This window comes from Melanotaenia boesemani, chromosome 4 (assembly GCF_017639745.1).
Source record: "Melanotaenia boesemani isolate fMelBoe1 chromosome 4, fMelBoe1.pri, whole genome shotgun sequence".
NCBI lineage: Eukaryota > Metazoa > Chordata > Actinopteri > Atheriniformes > Melanotaeniidae > Melanotaenia > Melanotaenia boesemani.
The window spans coordinates 15,634,658-15,656,667 of NC_055685.1; the positions used below are offsets into that span (position 1 = coordinate 15,634,658).

General features: G+C 38.4%; 3 protein-coding genes across 6 annotated transcripts; 2 read left to right on the forward strand and 1 right to left on the reverse strand.

Moving 5' to 3' along the window:
- The first annotated feature begins 362 nt into the window (after window positions 1–362).
- ufsp2 (ufm1-specific peptidase 2) lies at window positions 363–5,491 on the forward strand. Of its 3 annotated transcripts, XM_041982718.1 has the most exons (12): window positions 363–507; window positions 705–786; window positions 1,104–1,278; window positions 1,478–1,544; window positions 2,269–2,423; window positions 2,530–2,722; window positions 2,817–2,963; window positions 3,065–3,229; window positions 3,357–3,481; window positions 3,572–3,648; window positions 4,699–4,823; window positions 4,917–5,491. In XM_041982718.1, the coding sequence occupies exons 1-12, from the start codon at window positions 505–507 to the stop codon at window positions 5,001–5,003; spliced, it is 1,401 nt and encodes a 466-aa protein (XP_041838652.1). In that variant the 5' UTR covers window positions 363–504; the 3' UTR covers window positions 5,004–5,491. The 3 variants fall into 3 exon arrangements, with proteins under 3 accessions (XP_041838652.1, XP_041838654.1, XP_041838653.1); XM_041982720.1 differs by lacking the exons at window positions 363–507; window positions 705–786 and having other exon boundaries at window positions 1,139–1,278; window positions 1,478–1,533; XM_041982719.1 differs by lacking the exons at window positions 363–507; window positions 705–786 and having other exon boundaries at window positions 1,174–1,533.
- A 2,159-nt stretch (window positions 5,492–7,650) lies between these two features.
- Window positions 7,651–18,596, forward strand: cfap97 (cilia and flagella associated protein 97). 2 transcript variants are annotated; one of them, XM_041982717.1, is made up of 5 exons: window positions 7,651–7,802; window positions 11,277–12,177; window positions 12,588–12,868; window positions 17,318–17,484; window positions 18,286–18,596. In XM_041982717.1, the coding sequence occupies exons 2-5, from the start codon at window positions 11,280–11,282 to the stop codon at window positions 18,332–18,334; spliced, it is 1,395 nt and encodes a 464-aa protein (XP_041838651.1). In that variant the 5' UTR covers window positions 7,651–7,802; window positions 11,277–11,279; the 3' UTR covers window positions 18,335–18,596. The 2 variants fall into 2 exon arrangements, with proteins under 2 accessions (XP_041838651.1, XP_041838650.1); XM_041982716.1 differs by having other exon boundaries at window positions 7,657–7,802; window positions 17,318–17,480.
- A 722-nt stretch (window positions 18,597–19,318) lies between these two features.
- On the reverse strand, window positions 19,319–21,517 carry slc25a4 (solute carrier family 25 member 4). Its single transcript, XM_041982721.1, has 4 exons — window positions 21,308–21,517; window positions 20,210–20,696; window positions 19,986–20,126; window positions 19,319–19,860 (listed from the first exon to the last, which is right to left on the reverse strand). Exons 1-4 carry the CDS (start codon window positions 21,416–21,418, stop codon window positions 19,700–19,702), a joined length of 900 nt encoding a protein of 299 aa, XP_041838655.1. The 5' UTR covers window positions 21,419–21,517; the 3' UTR covers window positions 19,319–19,699.
- Between the last annotated feature and the right edge of the window lie 493 nt (window positions 21,518–22,010).

Sequence of the window (22,010 nt, forward strand, 5' to 3'; positions counted from 1 at the left end):
TTCAATTGCATAATAAAATATAGTTTAGTATAGTTTATCAATTCATTACAGAAAAAAGGTTTTATAATTTTATGGTCTACACTTCTTGAGGAAGTTGATTACATTGCACCGCGGACACGATGAAACTGAGCGTGTGTCACCAAAAGGTGAGTAAAATACTAAATATAATATGAAATACATTTTATTATGTTTAAATGATTACAAACACTTGAGCGCATAATTAAAGGACTTCGTTGTAAATACTTAGACATTTTAGAAAAATCAGGGTAAGAGAAAAGTGCGGACAAAAAACGTTGCCGCATGCAAAGAATCACCCAAATGTTAATCGAAGGTTTTTCCAATAGTTCCGTATTACCCTGAACGCAACACCAGTGGGCGGAACCAAGATGAACCAACAGGAAACAGCATCGAGAGACACGTTGAATTACAGTTTATATGCTAGCTTCCTGTCTACGAAGAAAAGTCGATCTTTAAGTTGTTTTATATTACTAAATTGTCTTTATCATGGTACGTTTACAGATAAATAAGCTAAAGGGAATATTATTGCCCCCTTCTGCTCTGCCTTATTTAGCTTTCTGTTTGCATTGCCAGCAGCTATTAACAATTCTTGTCATTCGTGTGTTTCAGTCAATAACACCTTAAATATGATAGCATACGTACTATCAGCTGCTAACTAGATACTGGGTTGTCTTATTTTATTCTAGGTAGTTGTTGACTCCGACAGTGTGACCGTATTTCGACTTAAGGGGCTGCTGGAACTGAGATGTCACCTGGACACCACAGATGGTACGTTTTGACGGTTTCCCCACAATACCATTTCAAAAGTGGTTACTAAAGTTGGATGAGATAATGGGTACCAACAACAGGCCAATGGAGTTATTTGTTGTCACTGCCTCGTTCTTTATATGAATTTGTTGTCGCTTATCACTGGGAATGCCGGTATTACACATGCTATTTACAACAACAAAAGCAAAGTGATCATAACGGGACACGCTTCAGTACCAGACAGTAATGGTCAGGGCTTTAGATATTCTCCAATTACGAGTACTCTAAAATTGCCTTTCCTACACTTACTGTATTAATTTATTTCTAATAAATTACAGCACTACTTATGCAGAAGGTAATCTCAAGGACGTTTGAGACCCTTCGCTTGCAGGTGAAATCGGAGTCCTGTGTTCTTGCAGTGTGTGACAGTCCTGTCATTATTTGGCCAAACAAAGGTATTTATGGAGAAATACCCCCAAGTACACTATGTGAAGATGTACATCAGTGGATACAGTAAGTTCTGTTTTGAATTTCCCTTCTTTCATATTTGGATTTACTGTATTATATATTTCACTGCACTGGAGAAGCATGTTTAGTTTTAATTTGCTGTTTAAATTCTTTGTTATTTCTTTTTTGAAGATCCAGTTTAAATCATGTTGACATTTAATCTGTATTTAAGTTAAAATATAATCAAGGTTTTTAATCATTTCAGACTAGATGAACAAGAGAGTGGTGGAAAGTGGTCAACAAAAAAGAAAAGTAAAAAAGGTTTGTCAGTGGTATGTATGTCCTTTGTTTTAAATGATGGCTGCAGATTATGATTGTATGAAATTAAATTAAGGAGGAAAAAGAAAATAATGGATAGGAGAAAAAGCTTACTGTTCAATACCCACAGCTTATTAGTTAGTGTTTCTATAGCTAAGAATGCTATTGCTACAACTTCAGCTGTGCATCAATTATAGCACAACTTTGCTAATTACCCAAGATGGAACTTAAAATCTCAGTCTCTGGTTTAGGGGCTTAGTGGCTTAACCATTAGGCAACTAAGGTGTATGAAGTCAAGCAAAGCCCACTTCAGACTTAGCCCTCTTTTACTGTAAGTTATATACAGAATAAGAATTCTTTGTGTGAGCTAGTTTGGGAGGCTTAAATGTTTGCAGTGCCTGTTTGATGCTGTTTATCGTGGCCTACACTGCAGTTTGGCATATAATATTTGTTTCCCAGAGTTCAAGATGCCATTTTTCTATGTTAAGCGTTCTCAGAGATACAGTCTAAAAAGTTTATATGTTTAGTCAACTGTCACCAGATTATATACATAAAAAATCCAGCGATTATACTGTATGTACGTGCAAACATGTATGCAAACATGCAAAGTACTATTTTTTGTGTGAGAAAATAAATTGATTTATTTTAGCTACAACAAAAACTATTTTATCTGGGTGTCTTTAAGGTGTCTGTGTGGGCTTATGCTTGCTTGATTATATGTTCACACTTGTCATTAAGAATGTCATAAAGCTTTGCCTGATGATGGACGTGACGAAGCCAGGCCCTCTCTCTGCACCGATCGCTAGCAAAACGGTCCAGAAATCCCATTTTCTGTCTGCAACTCTTCCTATGGACTGTGTTGTGCGTCCGAGCTGCAATGACACAATCAAAGAGTATGTCTAGTCTTAAATGTATTTGATTTATTACTACTCATCAGACTTTGTAAAACTGATGAAGTTTGACTTGACTCTCTTCAATGATGATTTTTTTCTGTTGCAGCACTTGTGAAAAACTGGTGGAGGCGCTAACTCACCAGCTGTGTGAGATGGAGAAGGTGACCCTGCAGTACATGAGGGGAACAACTCTGTTTATACCTGAGCCGCTCCACTTTAATCTTCCAGAGCCAAAAGGGCTGGTGACAGTGGTTTTTCCAGCAGGAGTTCCTGATAGAGAATTAGAGACACAACGCAGAGTAAGACCTTCAGTTTGTCTTCTTTTTTCTTTCTAAATATCATGTCCCTATGTTGAAATTTGTTTGTTTGCTGCTTTCTTTTTTGTTTGAGCAGGAGTTGCATCATCAGTTTGAACTCCCAGATGACAGACCTTACTTCAGAAGAGCCAATGTTTACCACTTTCCTAATGAGCCCTATAAAGACGGTTATCTCAGAAACCCTCATATGTTTCTCACACATCCTACCTTGGATAATGGGAAGGTACATCACATTTCCTCCTCCTCAAAAAAAAAATGCACATTGCAGGGAAGTGTAATCCTGATTTTTGTAGTGAATCTTTTGACCCCCATTATCTTTTCAAGTTGTACTTGGTCCAAGGAACCTACAGCTACCACCACTACATGCAGGACCATGTAGATGACAATGGCTGGGGCTGTGCTTATCGCTCCCTGCAGACTATCTGTTCCTGGTTCCAGCAGCAAGGTTATGTAGAGCTGCCTGTGCCCAGTCACAAGGAGATCCAACAGGTAGAAGCTCTGTAAATGAGTCAGATCCCATTTAGATACTAAATATGCCCACATATGCAATTTTCTTCAAATTCTCACACGAGTGATGTCCAATATGTCTGCCTCTGTTTGGATAATTGTTTTCCAGGCTTTAGTGGATGTTGGTGACAAGCAGGCATCCTTTGTGGGATCACGTCAGTGGATCGGATCCATCGAGGTTCAGGCTGTTCTGAGCCATCTGCTTGGGATCACTTCCAAGATCATGTTTGTGAGGTAGGATGACTTTCCTAATGACTAAATCTAATGAATATTTAAATGGATGATTTGGATTTAACTCACAGCAAATATGTTGATGTTTTTTAGTCAAGGATCTGAGTTGGCATCTAAAGGCAGAGAACTGGCAAACCACTTCCTTACTGAAGGAACACCTGTAATGATTGGTGAGCTGAATATCACTGTAAACAGTTTTATTACGATCTCCTCTGCACAGCCAAAACAGCTCTAAGGGCATGGTCTAAGTAGCAGACTTTACTAAAAAAAAAAAAAATGCCACAAAAACAAGCTGCATCTCAGGCCTCAGTTATGTTAAAAATTATATGTCTTGTTGGAAAAGCTGCCAGAGATCCTTCTCTTTCTGAAAAAAGCACAGCAGCATGGCTTAGGTTTGCAAAATATTTGGATGACCAAAATGGAGATGTTTGACCATATTGGACAATGCAATGTTTGATAAAAACCAAACACAACACATCAGTAAAACACCTCATACCAACTGTCTAGCACAGTGATTGAGGGTCGAGGATTTGAGCTTGGTTTGCAGCCAAGGACACTGTAAGGACCTGGACACCTTGCAGTGATTAATATCTTACCAAGAGCTCCACTGTATACCATCATGACAGGGCATCAGCATTTCTGACAGCTTAAGGTTGGCTGAAATTGGGTCATAGAACAAAAAAAAAAGACAAAATCACTGAATCTACAACAGAATGGCTGAAAAACAAAAAATCAAGTTGTAGCAAGACATTAGAGTCAAAGTCCACATTGTAATCCGATTATAATGCTGTACTGGGACCTGAAGAAACCTGTGCCTAAATTGCTGTCCACAAACCTCATGAACTGACTATATATTGTAAAGAAGAGTGGATTTACTTTGATGTGAGAGCGGATAATGTTCTACAGAAAATATTTATTATTCTGCTAAAGGTGATCCTTCTAGCTGTTGACTCATTGGGTCATCACTTCGTATGGCATGCTATACATATGGCAAATAAATAATGACAGTATAATTTGCCATACATGGTTGTTCATTTGAAGTTGGAGTCTCACTTAGTTTTTAAGTCATCTCCTAATATGTAAAACCCTAGAATTTAAAGAGAGTATTTTCTTTTTCACATGAGAACTTCCATTCACAGTGTCACTCTGTAGTATTTTAACATGTTATTATTGATTAATAAAACATAATAAAAGCTAGTTTCTTTTGCTTTATGCTGCAGGTGGAGGAGTTTTGGCTCATACTATCCTGGGTGTGGCATGGAGCGAGACCACTGGGCAGATTCGCTATCTCATTTTAGATCCACATTACACAGGAGCAGAAGACCTACAAGTTATCACAGACAAGGTAACTACCAAGAACATGCCACACCAGCTAACTTCCCTGTGTGCAAGTTTATAAATGCAATAGTAACCTTAGAGTGGATGTTATCTTTTTCAGGGCTGGTGTGGCTGGAAAGGACCTGATTTTTGGGATCAAACTGCATATTATAATCTCTGTTTGCCTCAAAGGCTGAGGATCATCTGAACTCTACCGGACTTCCATGTAGACCTTATTTAGCGTTTGTACAACCCTTGGAAATCTATGGTGTATAACTTTAACCTGTTAGATGATTTTTGTAAGTAATTTTGTTCAGGCCCCTCATAAATACTTGCCTAGCAACAAATCACACAATCAGAAATTGATGCAATATTTTGTGGTAAAACGAAAATTGATTATATACTGTGCATTCTGTACTTGGAATGGGTTGATATAGCAAAGAATGGTAAAATACAATATGTTGCCTGATTATACTTGTTTTAATTTGAAGAGCATTATCAATTCATTGCAGAGTTCTTATTATTTTTTTTTATTTCAAAGACAAGTGAACCTATACCAGTAAACACAGCTGACTCAAAGTAGAGGTTAGTTTTTTTTTGTGGCTCATTAATATGAAATCCAGTAGAGGTATGCCTTGCATTTATTTGGACAAGACAAGGGTTCAACAAATAATTAAACTATACCAATTTTTTTTATATCTTCAGTTTTTTTTTTTTTTTTACGTTTTGAGATATTTCTGTCTTTGATACCAAACCTGAAAGGGTTTACACTCATGAGGAACATCATTAAAGTCTCCTGCCTCTTATCACAAAGGTCTCCTCTGCACAGCCTAAACAGCTATGAGGGCATGGACACAGATGTCCTCTGGTGTCTGGATCTGGGATGTTGGCAGCAAACACCAAGAGTCCTGTTGGTTTGGAGAGTGTGACATATGTGGATGGTGCTTGTTTTGACCCTTCCTGTAGATGCATGATCAAATCAAATCAAAACTTTATTTATAAAGTACTTTTCATGCAAATCCAGCGCAAAGTGCTTTACATAAAATAGTATAGTGTGTGTATATATATATAATCTATACACACAAGTATAAAACATAAATTCCAGAACACACACCTGATCATACTCTCTTTCACACACATCACACCCCCACCCCTCTTTACACAAACATAAACTCTGGCTTCTTTCTGTCTCCCTAATTGAAGCATAAATATGACTAGATAAACATGATTTTAAGAATTTCCAATGATTACATTGCAATAAATTACAATAATCCACATTTCTTTGTGGAAATCTTGTATTTAAAGGAAGACCATTCCAGGCATCTCTGCTCCCACGCTTACTCTTTGCCATTCAGAGGCCTTTCTCTCTAACAGACAAAGAAAAAAGTGAATTTTATTCTTTTAAATAAAAGAAAAACATTTATATTAACAGGTCATTTTGCAGCGTCAAGACTGAAGCCTTATTTCCATTGGTTGATTGTCTGAGTATTGGTCTGATAACCCCCCACCCCCTTTCAGTCCCCACATACATTCTAGGACAGTGACCAGACACGGGTTTATATGGTAGAACTCCACAAGTGCTATTGTCCTAGGGCATCGGCATTTCATGAGTGTGTGTCACCTCTGAGTCTAACTATGTCATTAAAAGTAAAACCGTGACTAATTGTAATTTCAGGGGACGCGCCTCCAGATAATCCCCTTTCTTGTTAATGGAGATGCACTAGAGAGAGCAGTTACTTGGCACAATAAATCCCTGAAAAAAATTAAATGAAATCCACTCTGTTCCGTGATATGTTGAAGATATTATCACTGGGTCAGAAAAAGTCAAAAATTCAATTGTGCAATGGGATTGATTGTGTGAGCAATTCAAGACAGAAAGTAAAAACTGATTGTAGGAAAGGCTGACAGTTTGTTTAATAATATAATATTTATCATTTAAAAATACAAAGAAATTATATAAATAACAAATATATCTTGCCAGACAAAAAAGCTGGACGCTGCGACTTTCCTTCTCTTGAGAGACCTGCTGTATATGCTTGCCTCTGTTCAGTCCTTGTGATCTGGATAGTGTGTAAGGTTTGTGACAGGCTGGAAAGCTCTCACTCACCACTGCACCCTTTATGCCAGAGTTCAGTTGCCTTTCCAATCCATATGCAGACTTTCACAATGGTATTACTTTATCTATAAATCCATTCTTGGCTTGCTTCCCTCTTACCTTTGTGATTATATTTAATTTAGGTCGAGTAACTACTGTCTGTGCACTAATGATTTTATTATACTGACAGTCCCCAAAGTTTGCACTGAATTTGGCAAAAAGGTTTTTAAATGATATGCCCCTGCATCCTGGAGCTAATCTTGGAGCTTTTAAAGATGTCTGAAAGGGCTGGGAGGCTGACTCAATAGGTGTCTGTAACTGCGTGTCCAGCTAACTATGCTTTCTGTATTCTCTATTTTATTGTTGTTCTAGATTTATATTTTATATGTTTAATACTGTATGTTTTATGTTGTTTTTGTTTTGATTAGCTGTTTTAGTGATTACTGTCTGTAATGGAATTTGGACTGCTGCTGTCTTAGCCATATATATAGGCCTATATTTCGAACCGTTTACATAAAGATTTGATACAAGCTGTTTTTGATCATTAGTTATGATTTATTCTTTTCTTTCTTTCTTTTTTTGTGTCACAGATCTGTCATTGATTGGGAACTTCATTACATCGATTGCCTGAATAGAATAGAATAGAATAGAATAATTAACTCGATTTCGAGATAACAGCATAAAAGAAAATAATTATAGGATTGGCCGCTGTCGGATTCCGTAATTTTTCTATGGTAGATTTCTCTTTGTCTATCATTTTGAAATTCTACTTTGTCTAACACAGAAGCCTCTGGTCTAACAGTCAACGACAAGATTTCGCATAGGTCTCCTGCGTAGCAACCGTTGCTAGGAAGTGACGTTGAGTACTTACTACCGCTGTTTACAAGAGTGCCGAAGGACATTGGTAACTAGGTATGTCTCTGTATCTTGCTAACGGCTCTTCTTTGGTTTTAGTGTAACTTAAAGTTAATTTACTTGCACTGTCCACGTAATGCATAATGTCTAAAGTCATACGTGGATTTTTAACATGATACACTGTCTTTTCGACAGATAAGATTTCTGTCGTAGCTATATTGCTTCCTAGCTAACACGGAATAGTTGGACTGAATTAGCTATTAAAGTGTTTAGCAGTTTTAAGTGTTTAATTTGGTGTTTTGATATATATTTTGATTTGACAAATTCTTGAAATACGATAAAAAACGTGTTTATTGGCAACATCGTTATTATAGCTGAGGGGTATTGCACTAAACCAAGATAAGGGATTAAGCCGGGATATGTTGGTTATCCTGGCTGAATTTAGCACTAAGTCAGTTGCATGAAAGCAGCTCAAACTCATCCCGGCCAAGTTACTGTGGTGATTTATCCGCTGCAGCTAGCCTGCTCCAGACCAGGCTAACTGCTAAGGCTAAGATTAATCCTAGCGAGTCACCTGCATGTCCAACGTCAATTCTATGAGGAATTAATGTGTTTTACAGCATGTCCATGGTCTTCCTAAGTATGGCGCGTCATTTTAATCATCTTGTATTAAAATATTACATATACAGTCACTGTACATTTAATCGAAATCTGTTCGTAATCGCAACAGCCTTTTTATATGGATTCGAGTTGTAGTATTATTATTCTATTCTATTCTACAGTCATTTAGCAGACGCTTTTATCCAAAGCGACTTACATTTGAGAGTAAGAACAACACAAGCATGAATTCAAACAAGATGGGACGTCATAATTAAGTGTTAGTCAGACCGCTTTTGAGTCCAGTTAGACCCAGGTGCTGTCGTGTAGTGCTAGTGGAGTGCATATATATATATATATATATATATATATATATATATTAGTAATTTTATTTAAATACAGGATCACGATTTCATCACACAATATCAACTTGGTCATAAGTGCATGATTTCATCAGGCCAAGTGTTATATTGCTATGCTAATGAAGACTGCTCGTCAAATTGCTGTCAGAGGTTTTATAAATATGTGTTTTATTGCATTAATTGAGATTACAAAACACAGCGGATGAGGTTACAAAGGTGTATTCAAAGTAATCCGTGACGAGGGCAATGTAGAATATTCAGGTCCAACTCCCCTTCACCTGTTCCCTCTTCATAATGGCTTGCCCTTTTTCGGAGGATGTGCTGGACGAGGAAGCCCGCATCCTCAGAAGAGCATTCAGACGTGAACGAGTCTTCAGGGACAGGTCACATCCCCTGGCCTTTGGAGATGACCATGTCATTGAAAGATACAGATTTTCGGTTACTGGATTTCCAGCAGTTTTCTGAGTACCGGCGTTTAATCTCAAGATCCAGCTCCATTCCTTGGAGATTGCTCTTTGAGTCAGCTTTTAACATCTGCCAGTTCTATCTCTCTCTCCAGGTGCCCTGAATGAAGCGTTCTGACAGTTTGTGAAGTCTGTAAAGGAAATGTCAATTAGCACAGCAGGATTTGTGCATAACGTAGATGTACTTTAGCCAATACTCACAATGTTACCAGGCCGCTTAGGAGACTGTGCAGCATCCGGGTCCTGCTACACATTTTCTATTAGCACCACATCACTGACTTCATATCCTTCATGGAATAAATAAGCAGGCCAATCCCATAAAACTGACATGCCTCAAGCGTTCTGGACTTCACTGACACAGTCTCCTCATCTGAAGACGTGCATTCTGCAGCTGCAGATGTGCCTTCCCCCTGCCGTATACATGCAGCGAGAGGACTCGGATTAAGATTTCACAGAACATACCAAGCCTGTGATTTCGAGACACTGTACTAACCGGATCATCTTCTGGTGGCTCCAAAAGTGTAATTGTGTTCCCAGACACTGCAAGGTTATCCAAAGTCAGACACTATATTATATTTGATTGTGTTCCATGTGCAGTAGAATTGCAGTACGTGATGTACCTGTGGCTGGGACAGAGTCAGTTACTGTCCCTCCCTGGATCCCCTCCATCACTGGCCTCCCTTTATTTAAATGGAGTGCCAGTTCCTCTGCTGGAGTCACAGCCTGGCTTGGTGGGCCACCCCCTGTGCCAGTTTATACGCCTTTTTTTAACTGCTACAATCATACAGACATTGAACATGTCAGCAGACACCTCATCTATTCACCTCATTTGTTCACGGTTATCTACTTTGGAGTCACTTACCAGCCTGCAAAATGTTCTTATATTTAATTTTTTCTTGCTGCCAGGTCCTTTTATGGCCAGACAGGTTTGTCCTTTATGAAGGACAGAAAGATAAAATAGATAAAAACGTTACATGAGGAAAATAGATTAAATGACACATTGTGGATAATTGTGTGCACCTAATCATACTCTACATTTCCTGAGTAACATGCACCTGCTTGTCACTCTTAAAGTATACAACAGTTAGTGGATTTGGAAAGTAACTCCTTTAATTGTAGCCTAATTATGACAGTTCCAGTGGAGCACTGTTTATTAATTGTACAGTTTTTGACTACTTACGCATTGAGCCGGTCGGCTATTGTCTGCCAGGCTCTCTCGCGTTCTTTACTTATGGCATTGGTATTGCCTTTTTTCCTTATAATATCCTTAACTTCGTCAGAGAACTCCGTCAGGAGCTGTTGTTCAGCGGCCGTGACGTAGGACGCGCGACTTTTATCCATTTCCCCATCGGCGATTCTGTGAGCGATCGCGAGGTCTGCTTCAGTATGCCGTGCACACGCACTTATCCCAACTATCTTCACCTGGCTTAACCTAGCCGCACCTTCTCATCCTGGCTCAGCAAACGTGCAACCAATTAAGCCAGGATAGGCCGCGCAAGCTAGGTCAAGCTGGGCTTGTTTAATTATCCTGGATTTCTTTATTCTGGTTTCGTGCAATACCCCTCTGGTCTGTCCAAAAGTCTAGCTAAATTTGTTTGCAGCACTCAGTCTTGTTGTTGTGGCAAATAATCATAATGCTGCCAGTAATTTGAGTAATGATGTGTTTTTCTTTTCTGTCATCTTTACAGTGATAAAAGCAAACATATTCTAACGTGAGATGACAAATGTGCATTGTTTTAATTAATCTCTTTTTGTTTGTTGACTATTTTCTGTTTAATGAGGAATAATTTTGTCCCTTTCATTTTGTAAGCTTTTGACAAACACAAACATTTTACATCTGAATTTAATCTGTTAGAGGACTGTTCATGCGAAGGGGTTGTTTGTTGACATTTACTTTCGATTCAGGAAATGTCCTGAATTACACAAATCAGTTTATGTGATGGCTTGTAGGAAAACAATTAAACCAATCTCTGAAAGCATCCAAAGCTGGAAACTTTACAAATGGCATGGTCAAACAAAGTTCACTTTAATTTTGCTCATGTTTTTAAATATACAAGGAAAAAATGTCTGTTCTTTGATCCAATTTGCTGTTATATCTTACTCTACAGACTATGTTATTGGGGAAGACTGCCATGTTCAACGCCAGTGAATTAGAAGGTGAAGTAGATCACTCATTTTTTGACAGTGATTGTGATAATAGCACCAGAGATGGAGGGGAGAAGACAGAGAAAGGCTTGGAAGCTAAAAAGCAGAGTCCAACTGCACATCAGAGGTCACCAGCAAAAAATTATGAAAGTACAGATGATGGTCTATCCTCAAGAACAGAAAGGTCGGACAAACACCTGAAGCAAGTGGAGAAGAACAAGAGGAGCAGAGTATCTGCTGTATCACCTGTTTCCTATACATCAGATAAGGTCATAAGTGATGAAAGTGATAGTGAGAATGATTCTGATGTGCATTCAAAAAGACCTGGTAGAACATTTCTGTCTCTCTTGGCTGACGGACAAGAGGGATATGATGTCTACAACCAGACTCCAAATGAGATGGAGGAAAAAGCATTAACATTCAGTGCCAATCAAAAAAGGAAAAATGAGCAATCCACTAGAAAACTGGTGAAAAGTCGACACATCCGCAATCAATCTCCCTCCTCAGCAGAGGCCAGTGCAGACGCCGACTCGGAGAGCTCCTGCAGTAGTAGAAGGAGTAACTTAGGGTCCCCCACCCTACTCAAATCCACTAAGTCTTCTTCGCATCCTGGAGTAAGAAGGACCAGATTGGGCTCAGCAGGATCTAGGGATGTCCTCAATTCAAGCACTGATGAGTCAGATGACACAGTAACAGACGTGAGCCCCCTCTCCTCTCCTGAATCAAGCCGTCTCCAATCACTGGATTTGAACAACTCAGAGGTGGAAGAGGAAAGCCATGAAGAGCAGCTGCAGGAGAGTATGCTCTCCAGTGGCCTCAACAACATGAAACAGGAAGAGGATTCATATCAGGACATGGATGAGCGTGAGTAAACTTGTGCCCCATTTATGTCTGTCAGTTATGTTTGATATGTTGTCTTTGCTATTATACTCTTTTCTTTTTCTTTTTTTTTTCTTTTGTTTTGCTGTGTACATATTTTAGGACATTGGCAGACTTTCCTTACAATATACATCAGAAATAGTTTGCACTGATTGTTTAATGTTACATCATAAACTTTTTAAAACAATTTCCAGGCAAAATATGAATGATGGATTCACAGGTTTATTGCTGAGGAATATCTCAATGCGGAGAAATGTAACTATTATTGTGCAGTTAATTTTTCATATGTTTAATTAAACAAACTCTATAGCACCTGTTTCTAGAGTAAATTAAAGACAAAAACAGTTGTTATCCAGGTCAATGATAATATAAGAAATATCTTTTCTCTTATTCAGGTTCCCTCAGTTTAGAAAGTCATCTTGGGCATGAACTGGTTTTCCACTGTCCTGGAAGGAGATATAGGAAGAACTATTCATTTACCAATGATGAGGTCTGGCGCATAGATCGAGAGAATAAGCGACTTCTGTGTGAGCTGTCACGCCTTTCTCCAGGATCCAGACCAGGAAGTACAGCAAGGAAGAAAATCCACGTGGCTAGTAACACACCTCCGATTCGCCTCTCTCACAGTGCACTTAACAGGAAGCGTGAACAGCAACGCATTGAGCAGGAGAATCTGGTAAGTTATGTGTAAACAGCCAATACTAAATTTGAAAAATATTTATATTCATATTGATGCTACATTGGGTCTGAAAATTATTGGTTTGTATTTTCTTATTTATTCTTGACAGTCTCTAACATGACCAAGTTAGCGCAGAATATTTGAGTCAGGTGTCTTGCAGGATAAAATCTAAAACCTGCAGGACAGTAGCTCGCGAGGACCGGAGTTGGAAATCCCTGCTCTAAATGAACATAGAAATTTATTTAGGTTAGTAAATATATTCTTAACATAACATAATCCAAGCGTTTTTAATGTGAACCAAAATCCATCCACAGAGAAGTTTAAAATACTAATGCTGCAGTTCATAGCATTTTTTCCTGAAAATGGAGAGTGCCGATATGCTTCATTTTAGTGCAGGATCACTAATTGTCCTGCAGGTTTTTAAACATTTTATGGCTGTAACACATATGATCCTCATGACAGCTTGTTGTCAAGGTCCGAACGAGCCTCTTAATGATCCATTAATAATTTGACTCAAGTGTATAGCAGCAGGTAAACATGTAACATCTGCAGGTCTATGGCTGAACAGGTCCACAGCTGGTGATCCCTGCACTAGTGCATCTGAAAAATCTTCATATTTGTCAATAGAGCTTGAAAAAACTGCGAGACGAGTACAAAAAAATATTAATTTTAATTTTTTAAATTTAATACAAAAACTCAGTATTTTAAATAATTTAGATCCAATATTTACAGGCCCACTATTTCTTACATTCCTATATCAGCAACAGCTGTACTCTTCTAATAAACAGGCCCAGTTGAACCTTGCTGTTTACAGTGAGTCTGATTCCAGTTTAATGTGATCATGGCTAAGTTACAGTTAATGGAAACTGTTCAGTAAATCTTATATTCTTCTTGTCAACACACTCAGTAGAGCAAGTCTGATGGCGTTAACATTATTTTTGTGCAAATGTAGTAATAAGCGAACGATTGTGTTGCTGTTGCTCTAAGCTCGTTGCTAATGTAGATGCTAACATTAGCTTTCATATTACAGTGACTAACCTCTCCAGGTGTGTTTTAAGTGGGATGAAGGTGGATCCAGTGTCCTGGACTTTTATACCCTAGACATTCAACTTTGCTGTATTGATTAATTGCATGTGTACTGCGGGCACATCTGTGTGACGTTACATCAGTGTTACATTACGCTACTGTTACATTATGTCAGTGTTACATTACGCCAGTGTGATGTTACGTCAGTGTTACGTTACGCTAGTGTTACATTATGTCAGTGTTACATTACGCTAGTGTGATGTTACATCAGTGTTACGTTACGCTAGTGTTACATTATGTCAGTGTTACATTACACCAGTGTGATGTTACGTCAGTGTTACGTCTGGGGAAATGACAACAGACAGGAGATCGACAGAGAGAAGATCATGAAAAAATAAGGTTGTACATGAATCTCAAATCATGAGTCTGAGTCGAGTCTCAAGTGTTTTGATTGCGAGTCCAAGTCAAGTCTCAAGTCACTGGAAATGCGACTTAAGTGTGACTCCAGTCTCTATCTCTGATCTCTCCAGTTCCCTCATCATCTGATGGCAAGAGACAGGCAGGCTAGAGGTGGAGGCAGAGGAGGTCTCAGTATGTTCAGATGCAGAGGGAGATGAGGCTGTTAATGTCCATGACTAAGCTGCAGGTTGACAGATTGGAGGTGTAAAAGGAAAGCTGTGGGCTCGTGAAGGGTGTGTGGTCCATTGGGCAGGAGGCAGAAGATGAACTGATGAAATTGAAGAACATGTTCAGGTCATTAGCTCTGTCTAGACTTCCGTCAGTCTGATCTCCCTTTAAGTTGAAGCCGGTGATCTTTTTAATTCCTGACCACACATCCCTCACGTTGTTCTGCTGGAGCTTGCTTTCCAATGATTTCCTTTAGTCCTCTTTGCACTTCTTTACTTTTGTTTTCAGTTGTTTTTGTTTTGTTTTCAATAACTCCCTTTCTCTCTCCCCAAAGGCCTTCTTTTTATGTTTAGCAGCTTTTTCAGGTCACTGGTGATCCAGTGTTTGTTATTGGGAAAGCATCACCCTCTCAGAGCATCTTCAGCATCATTTGGCAAGGTTTTAATAGTCTGCGTGATAACTGGTTGCTGCTAAACGATGGGCTTGTAGGTAATGGTGAGAAGAACCAGATTATGTTCTGATCTTCCTAAAGGAGGCAGGGCAGAGGAGCTTTATTCATTTTTAACATTTACATAAAAAAGTCCATCATCTTATTTTCTCTAGTGGAGAAGCTGACAAACAGTTTGAATGTTGGTAATGATGCAGAGAAAGAGATGTTCAAGTCTCTTGAGATTGCAATGAATTCGTTAGGATACAGTGTTTGTAGCCTAGCAACGACAGAGCTGATGACATCACAGGCTGTGTCCGGAGTGGTACCAGTGATATTATTAACCGCTAATAGAATAACACAGGTAAACTCTGGGTAAATAATATGGATGAAAACTCACTGCTAACGGTTTGATGTTCTTTGTGCAGATTTTCTCCTTTACAGTGACATGTCCAGCATGGCAACAACTGTAGTAAAAAAGCACTGCAGTTCCACCTCACTTTAGCTTTCCTCTGACTTTCTTGATGCGTTCTGCATGTACAGCCATAAAGCAATATACACATTGGAGTTCAGGATGTGTTCATTCAGCCATGTCTCAGTGAAGCACATAACACTTCATTTCCTATATAGTTTGGAAGAAGCGGTTGGAATTTCCACTGTTTTTTTTTCTCTGTTTTGCTCCTATCCTGCATTCTCTTGAATAAAAAGTCGATTGTATCTAAAAATGAAAACAGAATGGTCAGACCTTCTACAGTAGGGCTGCTCAGTTTGGTCCTACCAGGATCGTAATGCTGGATTGCGGCCCTTGTACGACTGAATTAAGTAGCCCTGTTCTACAGGTTGATGCCACAATGTGGCGCGTCCTAGAGGGAAGTGTTATCTCTTCCTCATACAGTTTATTTTATTATAATAATTATCTCATTATTTTAACCATTTGCATCCCTCTATGCAAAAGTCTATGATAAAAACTTGGCAAAAACCCTGTTGTACACAATCTGATACTTTTTCTTTTGCCCCCTGGTGGATACAATAATGCACTACAATAATTTCGACATGTGCACAGAATAAATGGTAAATATAACAAAAATGATTTTTGTTCAATTTTTTGTTTTGTTCCTATTTTGGTCATATTTTGTTAAAGGCCCAAATAAAGATGTCAGATTAAATTTTTTTTTTTACTTTTCTACAATTTTTTTTTTTTTTTTTTGCGTTTGGCTTTGAAGGGTTAAAGTTATCAGTTTGCTATGCCAGCATGTATAGGATTGATATGATCTCCTCAACAACAAATGTCTATTTAAGTTAAAAATGTCAAATGTCAAACTGATTTTTTTGTCTTTATCAGTTACATTTACCATTTGGCATCATTGGAGTTGCTTTTGATGAAAGGAGTGAGGTAGATATGGGTCTAAGGTTTACATTTATATAATGGTACTGGTGTGATAGTTACTAATAAGTTGGATATAACTTGGGTCAGTGTGAGAACACACCCATGAAAACAGACACTTATGAACATGGACAGATGGCAGCAGGTGGCAGGCTTGCAGCAATATTCCAGAGTGACATTAAGAGACAGTTTAGGATCTGCAGCTTTAGCCCTTTGCACCATATTTAACCTTCCTTAACTACCTAGGCATAAGAGCTGTTATTTAGATAAACAGTGATGTTAAGTGTTGAAATAAGAAATGATGGTTGGATAAGTTGCTGGCAGTCAATAGGGTGTTATTAAGTGAAACCCTCCATTGTTTTCTGTTCTGTTATTTCATGTAATTTAGGTTTTATAATCACTAATTGAAAAGCATAATCATTTAAGTAGCTGTGAAAAAAATCTGTCTGAACAAACTGTTCTCTCCCTTAAGTCTATCTTCTCAGTAGTGGTTTTCGTCCTCTCTATTCTTGGAGAGGAGAAATTGAATCTGCTATGCAAATCAGTGTGTCTACCCCACACATTACACACGTAACACACAACATTTGTACTGCACAAAAATAACAATCTTTATATTTTTCAAGAGTTTTTCCATCAAAGAAGTGAAATTTGCAGAGTAGATAAATTAAATTTTGAGATATTTCATGTAATTCATACAATGCATATACCACAGGTAACATCTAACTGCAGTCAGAGGCCTATTATGTCTTTTTATATAAAATTATTTTACATATATATATATATATATATATGTGTGTGTGTGTGTGTGTGTATGTATGTATGTATGTATGTGTGTATATGTATGTATGTATGTATGTATGTCTGTCTGTCTGTCTAATCTCTGTCTAATTCAGCTAATTGTAGGTGGTGTACCAAGATGGTTTTTGTCTGTGGTGGGTTTTAATCGGTACACACGATGTAAAAATCCCTGTGTTTTTTGCAGACTTTTCTAAAGAGACTGGAGTCTGTCAAGCCCACGCAAGGCCTTAGCCGTTCGGAACAATTGGCAGACTACCAACGCCAAGCGGAATACCTGGGACGTTCATCATGTCCCATTCATAGATCCACCACCAGAAAGGAGAAGGATAGCAGCAGGACATCCTTAGGTAGGTGTGTCCAGCTCTCCTGACTTCCACTGTGTTGAACCATTTCCATGTTTGTTTGCCATCATTTATCTAGCTTAAAATGCATGATATCTAAATACCTACATAGGGCCGCAGTCATACACAGCTGTTTAAATTGGCAAACAGTTGCTATCTCATTTATCTAGAAATTGATTCTGCAGCAATGTGACTCTTGAGGAAGGGTGATGAGGACTGTTGCAAAAGACTATCCTATTTGGAAGTTGGTGGGAGCATTAAGAACCTGCTCACACTTCTCTCTTTGATTTCAATATCAAAGTTTCACATCTGCAATCATCTGGGTAATAATGTTGGAACACTGTGGTGGTGTTACATTCCTCTTAAAGTAAGGCTGGAATTACATCACACATGTAGGCTGCTGTCTCCAGATGGTCGCAAAGGTTTAATAAATACAAACAGGACATTCATACATTATAGAAGCTGTTGATAAACTGTTGCCACTTGTATCACCTTATACCTTCTTAATGTTGGTAATATTTTATTGTCATTACTTATTTTAAAAAGAAAATTTTAAATAATATACCAGTAGTAACAACCTAGCATGTTAAATGACAGTGACCAGTTTCTGTAGAAATTCTGATCCAGATCCTTGTGCTTGTGTTTAATTTTAATTTTAATTTGTTTTGTGTATGTTTTGATATTTCTGCTGATATTTTCAAAGATATGCAAGTTATTGTCTCAAAAATGAAAATGTAAATGCTATGTCATGTTGCTAATGTGACTACAATGAGATGTCTGTGATCTGAGAGCATATCTTTTTTTTTTCCAGCTTCAACAGGTCACAGGATAGTGAGCACCAGAGCAGCTTCATCTTCTGACTCCAGCAGCACACCTCTACCCAGGTCAAAAAAACTGAATGCAGCCCGACCAGCCTGGTGTTGACAACATCAATATTAAAATTACATATTTTTGTATTGATGTCAGTTTTTATCCATTCATCATTATGGGTTGAATTTGGAAGGTATAGAAGATCATTTTCATGTGATTTCAGCATATTTTTAACCAACTGAAGGAACTCTGGAGTGATTTTGTTATGTTTTTTTATTACAAAGGAAGTAATTTTATGTTCAATCATGCGGAGAAAAGATATGCATCTAATGGCTTTAATATGAAATCTATATTAACTTGCTTCAGTAACTCAACTTTGGCTTATTAATACAGCAGTAACTTTGCCAATAATTCAGCAGCTGCTTTCAAATGATAATAAGAATATCTTTGCCAATTTTATCACATTTGTATGTTATGGTCTGTTAGATAATAAATTAAGTTTTTAAAAAAGTAAACCTTTTTTTATATGTATATTGTTAATGCATTGTTTCTTCCACTCTGTGAATAAAAGGTGCTTTTCAGATGAACAATTTAAAATATTTTATAAATTACAGTCTAAATTTTTATTTCTTAAAACACATTTGAATCAGCTAGACAGGCTGCTTGGCTGATTTCATGTACAGTGCAGGATTCAGTCTAAAAAACATCAGGAAAAAGTCGTTCACATGTCTTTTACCAAGAACTCCATCTCCAGTGAAAACCAGACCACAGTTACTGACATTTTTAATGTTGTGATTCTGAATCCTTTAAAAAAAATTGTTTTGATTTATAAAGCTGTCATTTTCCTTACATGTAACAAGCAAAGTTGTAAATAAAATAATGGATGAAAATCCATTAAATGTTCTTTTTCAGGCGATGGTAATGTGCCTGATTAAACTATTTGCAATATTTCACATGCCTGTTATGATTTGTTTGTCTCACTGTGGCAGGTCAAACATTGTATTTGTGTAACTAACAAAGTTTACGACTGGAAGGAAAACAGACTGGTTCATTAGATTAATAAATCTTTATTCTTTATAAATAGTATATGAGGAGGGTTAAGAGGGTCAGAGTGGTCACAACATAACGTATGAGCCTCTGCAAGTGCTTCACAAACTATCACCAACCGGCCTTTATCTTCTGCATCTTCATGTTATCTCCACCAGCTGTCAAGCTTACAGACTGCCTCATAGCAAATCTGATATATACACATTTGTTTGGACATAGGTGAAGTATAGCAACCCATCCCCCATGGCTGCTGCGTGGGAGGGGTAGCCTATATGCCCACGTTGTAATTTACCAAGTTGTTAAAACTATATAACAAAAAATAAGACTTTAACATAGTGGATAATTTCCTTGAGTTGGGGGGGAAGAGTTTAGGAAGAGAACTTCTTGATCTCATCGTACAGCACCAATACAAAGGCGCCACCCATGCCTCTGATCACGTTAGACCAGGCACCCTTGAAGAAGGCTCGTGATCCCTCGTCTTTAAGGATCTTCTTCCAGCAGTCGATTGTGCCCTTGTACATGATGTCAGCTTTGGAAATGGAAATGGCAACAGTAATGAGCATTGTTCATACTGGGGTTACGTGTGTGATAATGTAAAAACAAAACAAATCGGTAACTAAAAAACATAATTGCACAAGCTCCAGGGATGCTCACCTCCTTTGCGTCCTGACTGCATCATCATGCGACGTCTGACGGTGTCGAAGGGGTATGAGACAAGACCTGCTACAGCCGTGACAGTCTGGGCGATCATCCAGCTGACAATGATGTGAGTGTTCTTGGGATCTGGCAGCATACCTGCAAGAATGACACGTTAAAGTCACCAGCGCATAATAAAACGTTAACGCGTGTTAAAAGTGAGGTGGAAAAAGTGCGCGCACCTTTAGCTGTGTCGAAGCATCCAAAGTAAGCCGCTCTGTATATGATAATACCCTGTACAGACACATTGAATCCAAGGTAAAGACCCTTGAGGCCATCGGTTTTGAAGATCTTGGCGATACAGTTTCCAAGACCGGTGAATTCTCTCTCTGCTGCGCCCTTGCCGATGTCGGCAGCCAGTCTCGTTCTGGCGAAGTCGAGTGGGTAGACAAAACAGAGCGAAGTGGCACCTGCGGCGCCGCCTGATGCCAAATTACCAGCAAAGTAACGCCAGAACTGTGTTTTTTGATCAACACCCCCGAGGAAGATCTTCTTGTACTTGTCTTTGAAGGCGAAGTTAAGAGCTTGAGTGGGGAAGTAACGGATGACGTTGGCCAGGTTGCCTCTCCAGAAAGAAATGAAGCCTTGTTCCTTGGGGATTCTAACCACACAGTCCATGATTCCCTTGTACTGTGTCTCGACGGTGATCTGTTTGCTGGCATGCTGGACCTGCGAGAGAAGAGGAGAAAATACATTAAAAGATGCATTTTGGATTAATTTACGCCTCCATGTGCATTGCTTTTGAAGTAAAATGTAATACTTATTTTAAATTAGGCATCAAGACGTTTAATATTATTCAAACAGACAGTATGCAGTTATGTGGCCAACAGTCTAAAGGCACACTCCGGTCACTTGAAACTTCACTGTGTATTAGATTACATACTTTAAGTTAAATTTAGCAATTCACTTTAAATATTACAGTGGTCATCTGCTGTAGTGGGCTAATAATTAGCTTAATACACAAAAAAATATTTAACCAAACAAAAAAACTGCCCCATATTGTGGTACTGTGGCCATTTTATTGAAGCAGCAGGCTTTGCCATCATGGCACAAACCTGTAAGTAAAAGTATCTCCACACTGACCTCTTAACGGCCCCTTAGCATTGCGCACAAGATCATGTGTGCCATCTGAGTACGTAAGTGGCCTTTTACTCCATGAAAGCAATTACTGTTAACTTTAGTGTTTGGTTTATCAGTGATCCACCAATTACGCACACTTTACGCACAAAGCATTGGACACTAGAGCATGCCGCGGGCAGCATTTGCCTCATTTACTGTACCTGCAACAATAGCTTGACTCTCTCAATGGGAGCGACAGCTGTTTTGGAGATGGCAGCGGCAATGCCACCGGCCAAAAAGTCCTTCATGAAACTAACCACTGCGTCCGACATGGTTTAATTTTCTTTGTGCAGGTTTTAAACCCTAGCCCTTTCCAAACGTCACCAAGCTCCTCAAGGAAACCCTACGCCCCTCCAAGTGGACGAGGCACCCCCCTCTGTTCTTATATATGGGGGGCATTCATCGCGAGAATTTTGAGTGATGGATTTTCAGTTTGTCGAACCGTTAAACGACGCTGAATAAATTTCCGAGTTTAAAGTTCAAGTTGTGCGCCATGTTTCAGGTGTCAAGAGTCGGCCAAGCCGGGGACGTTTAAAGGGCAAAATCTGTGTGATTTGATTATCAATGGAACACAAATGTTTACAATCATCCTAATAAAAGAAAACTCTTGCTAGTCGTCAGACTTTTCTCAAACAGACCTGAAAAAAGAGGATTAAAATGAATTTCAAATTGCATCAAATCTATCTATCTATCTATCTATCTATCTATCTATCTATCTATCTATCTATCTATCTATCTATCTATCTATCTATCTATCTATCTATCTATCTATCATGACAACTTGTTCTTATTTATTAAGACAGATAAAGAGGAAAATGTATTTATTTATTTAGTTAGGCAATGCATTAGGTGTGTTACTAGCTT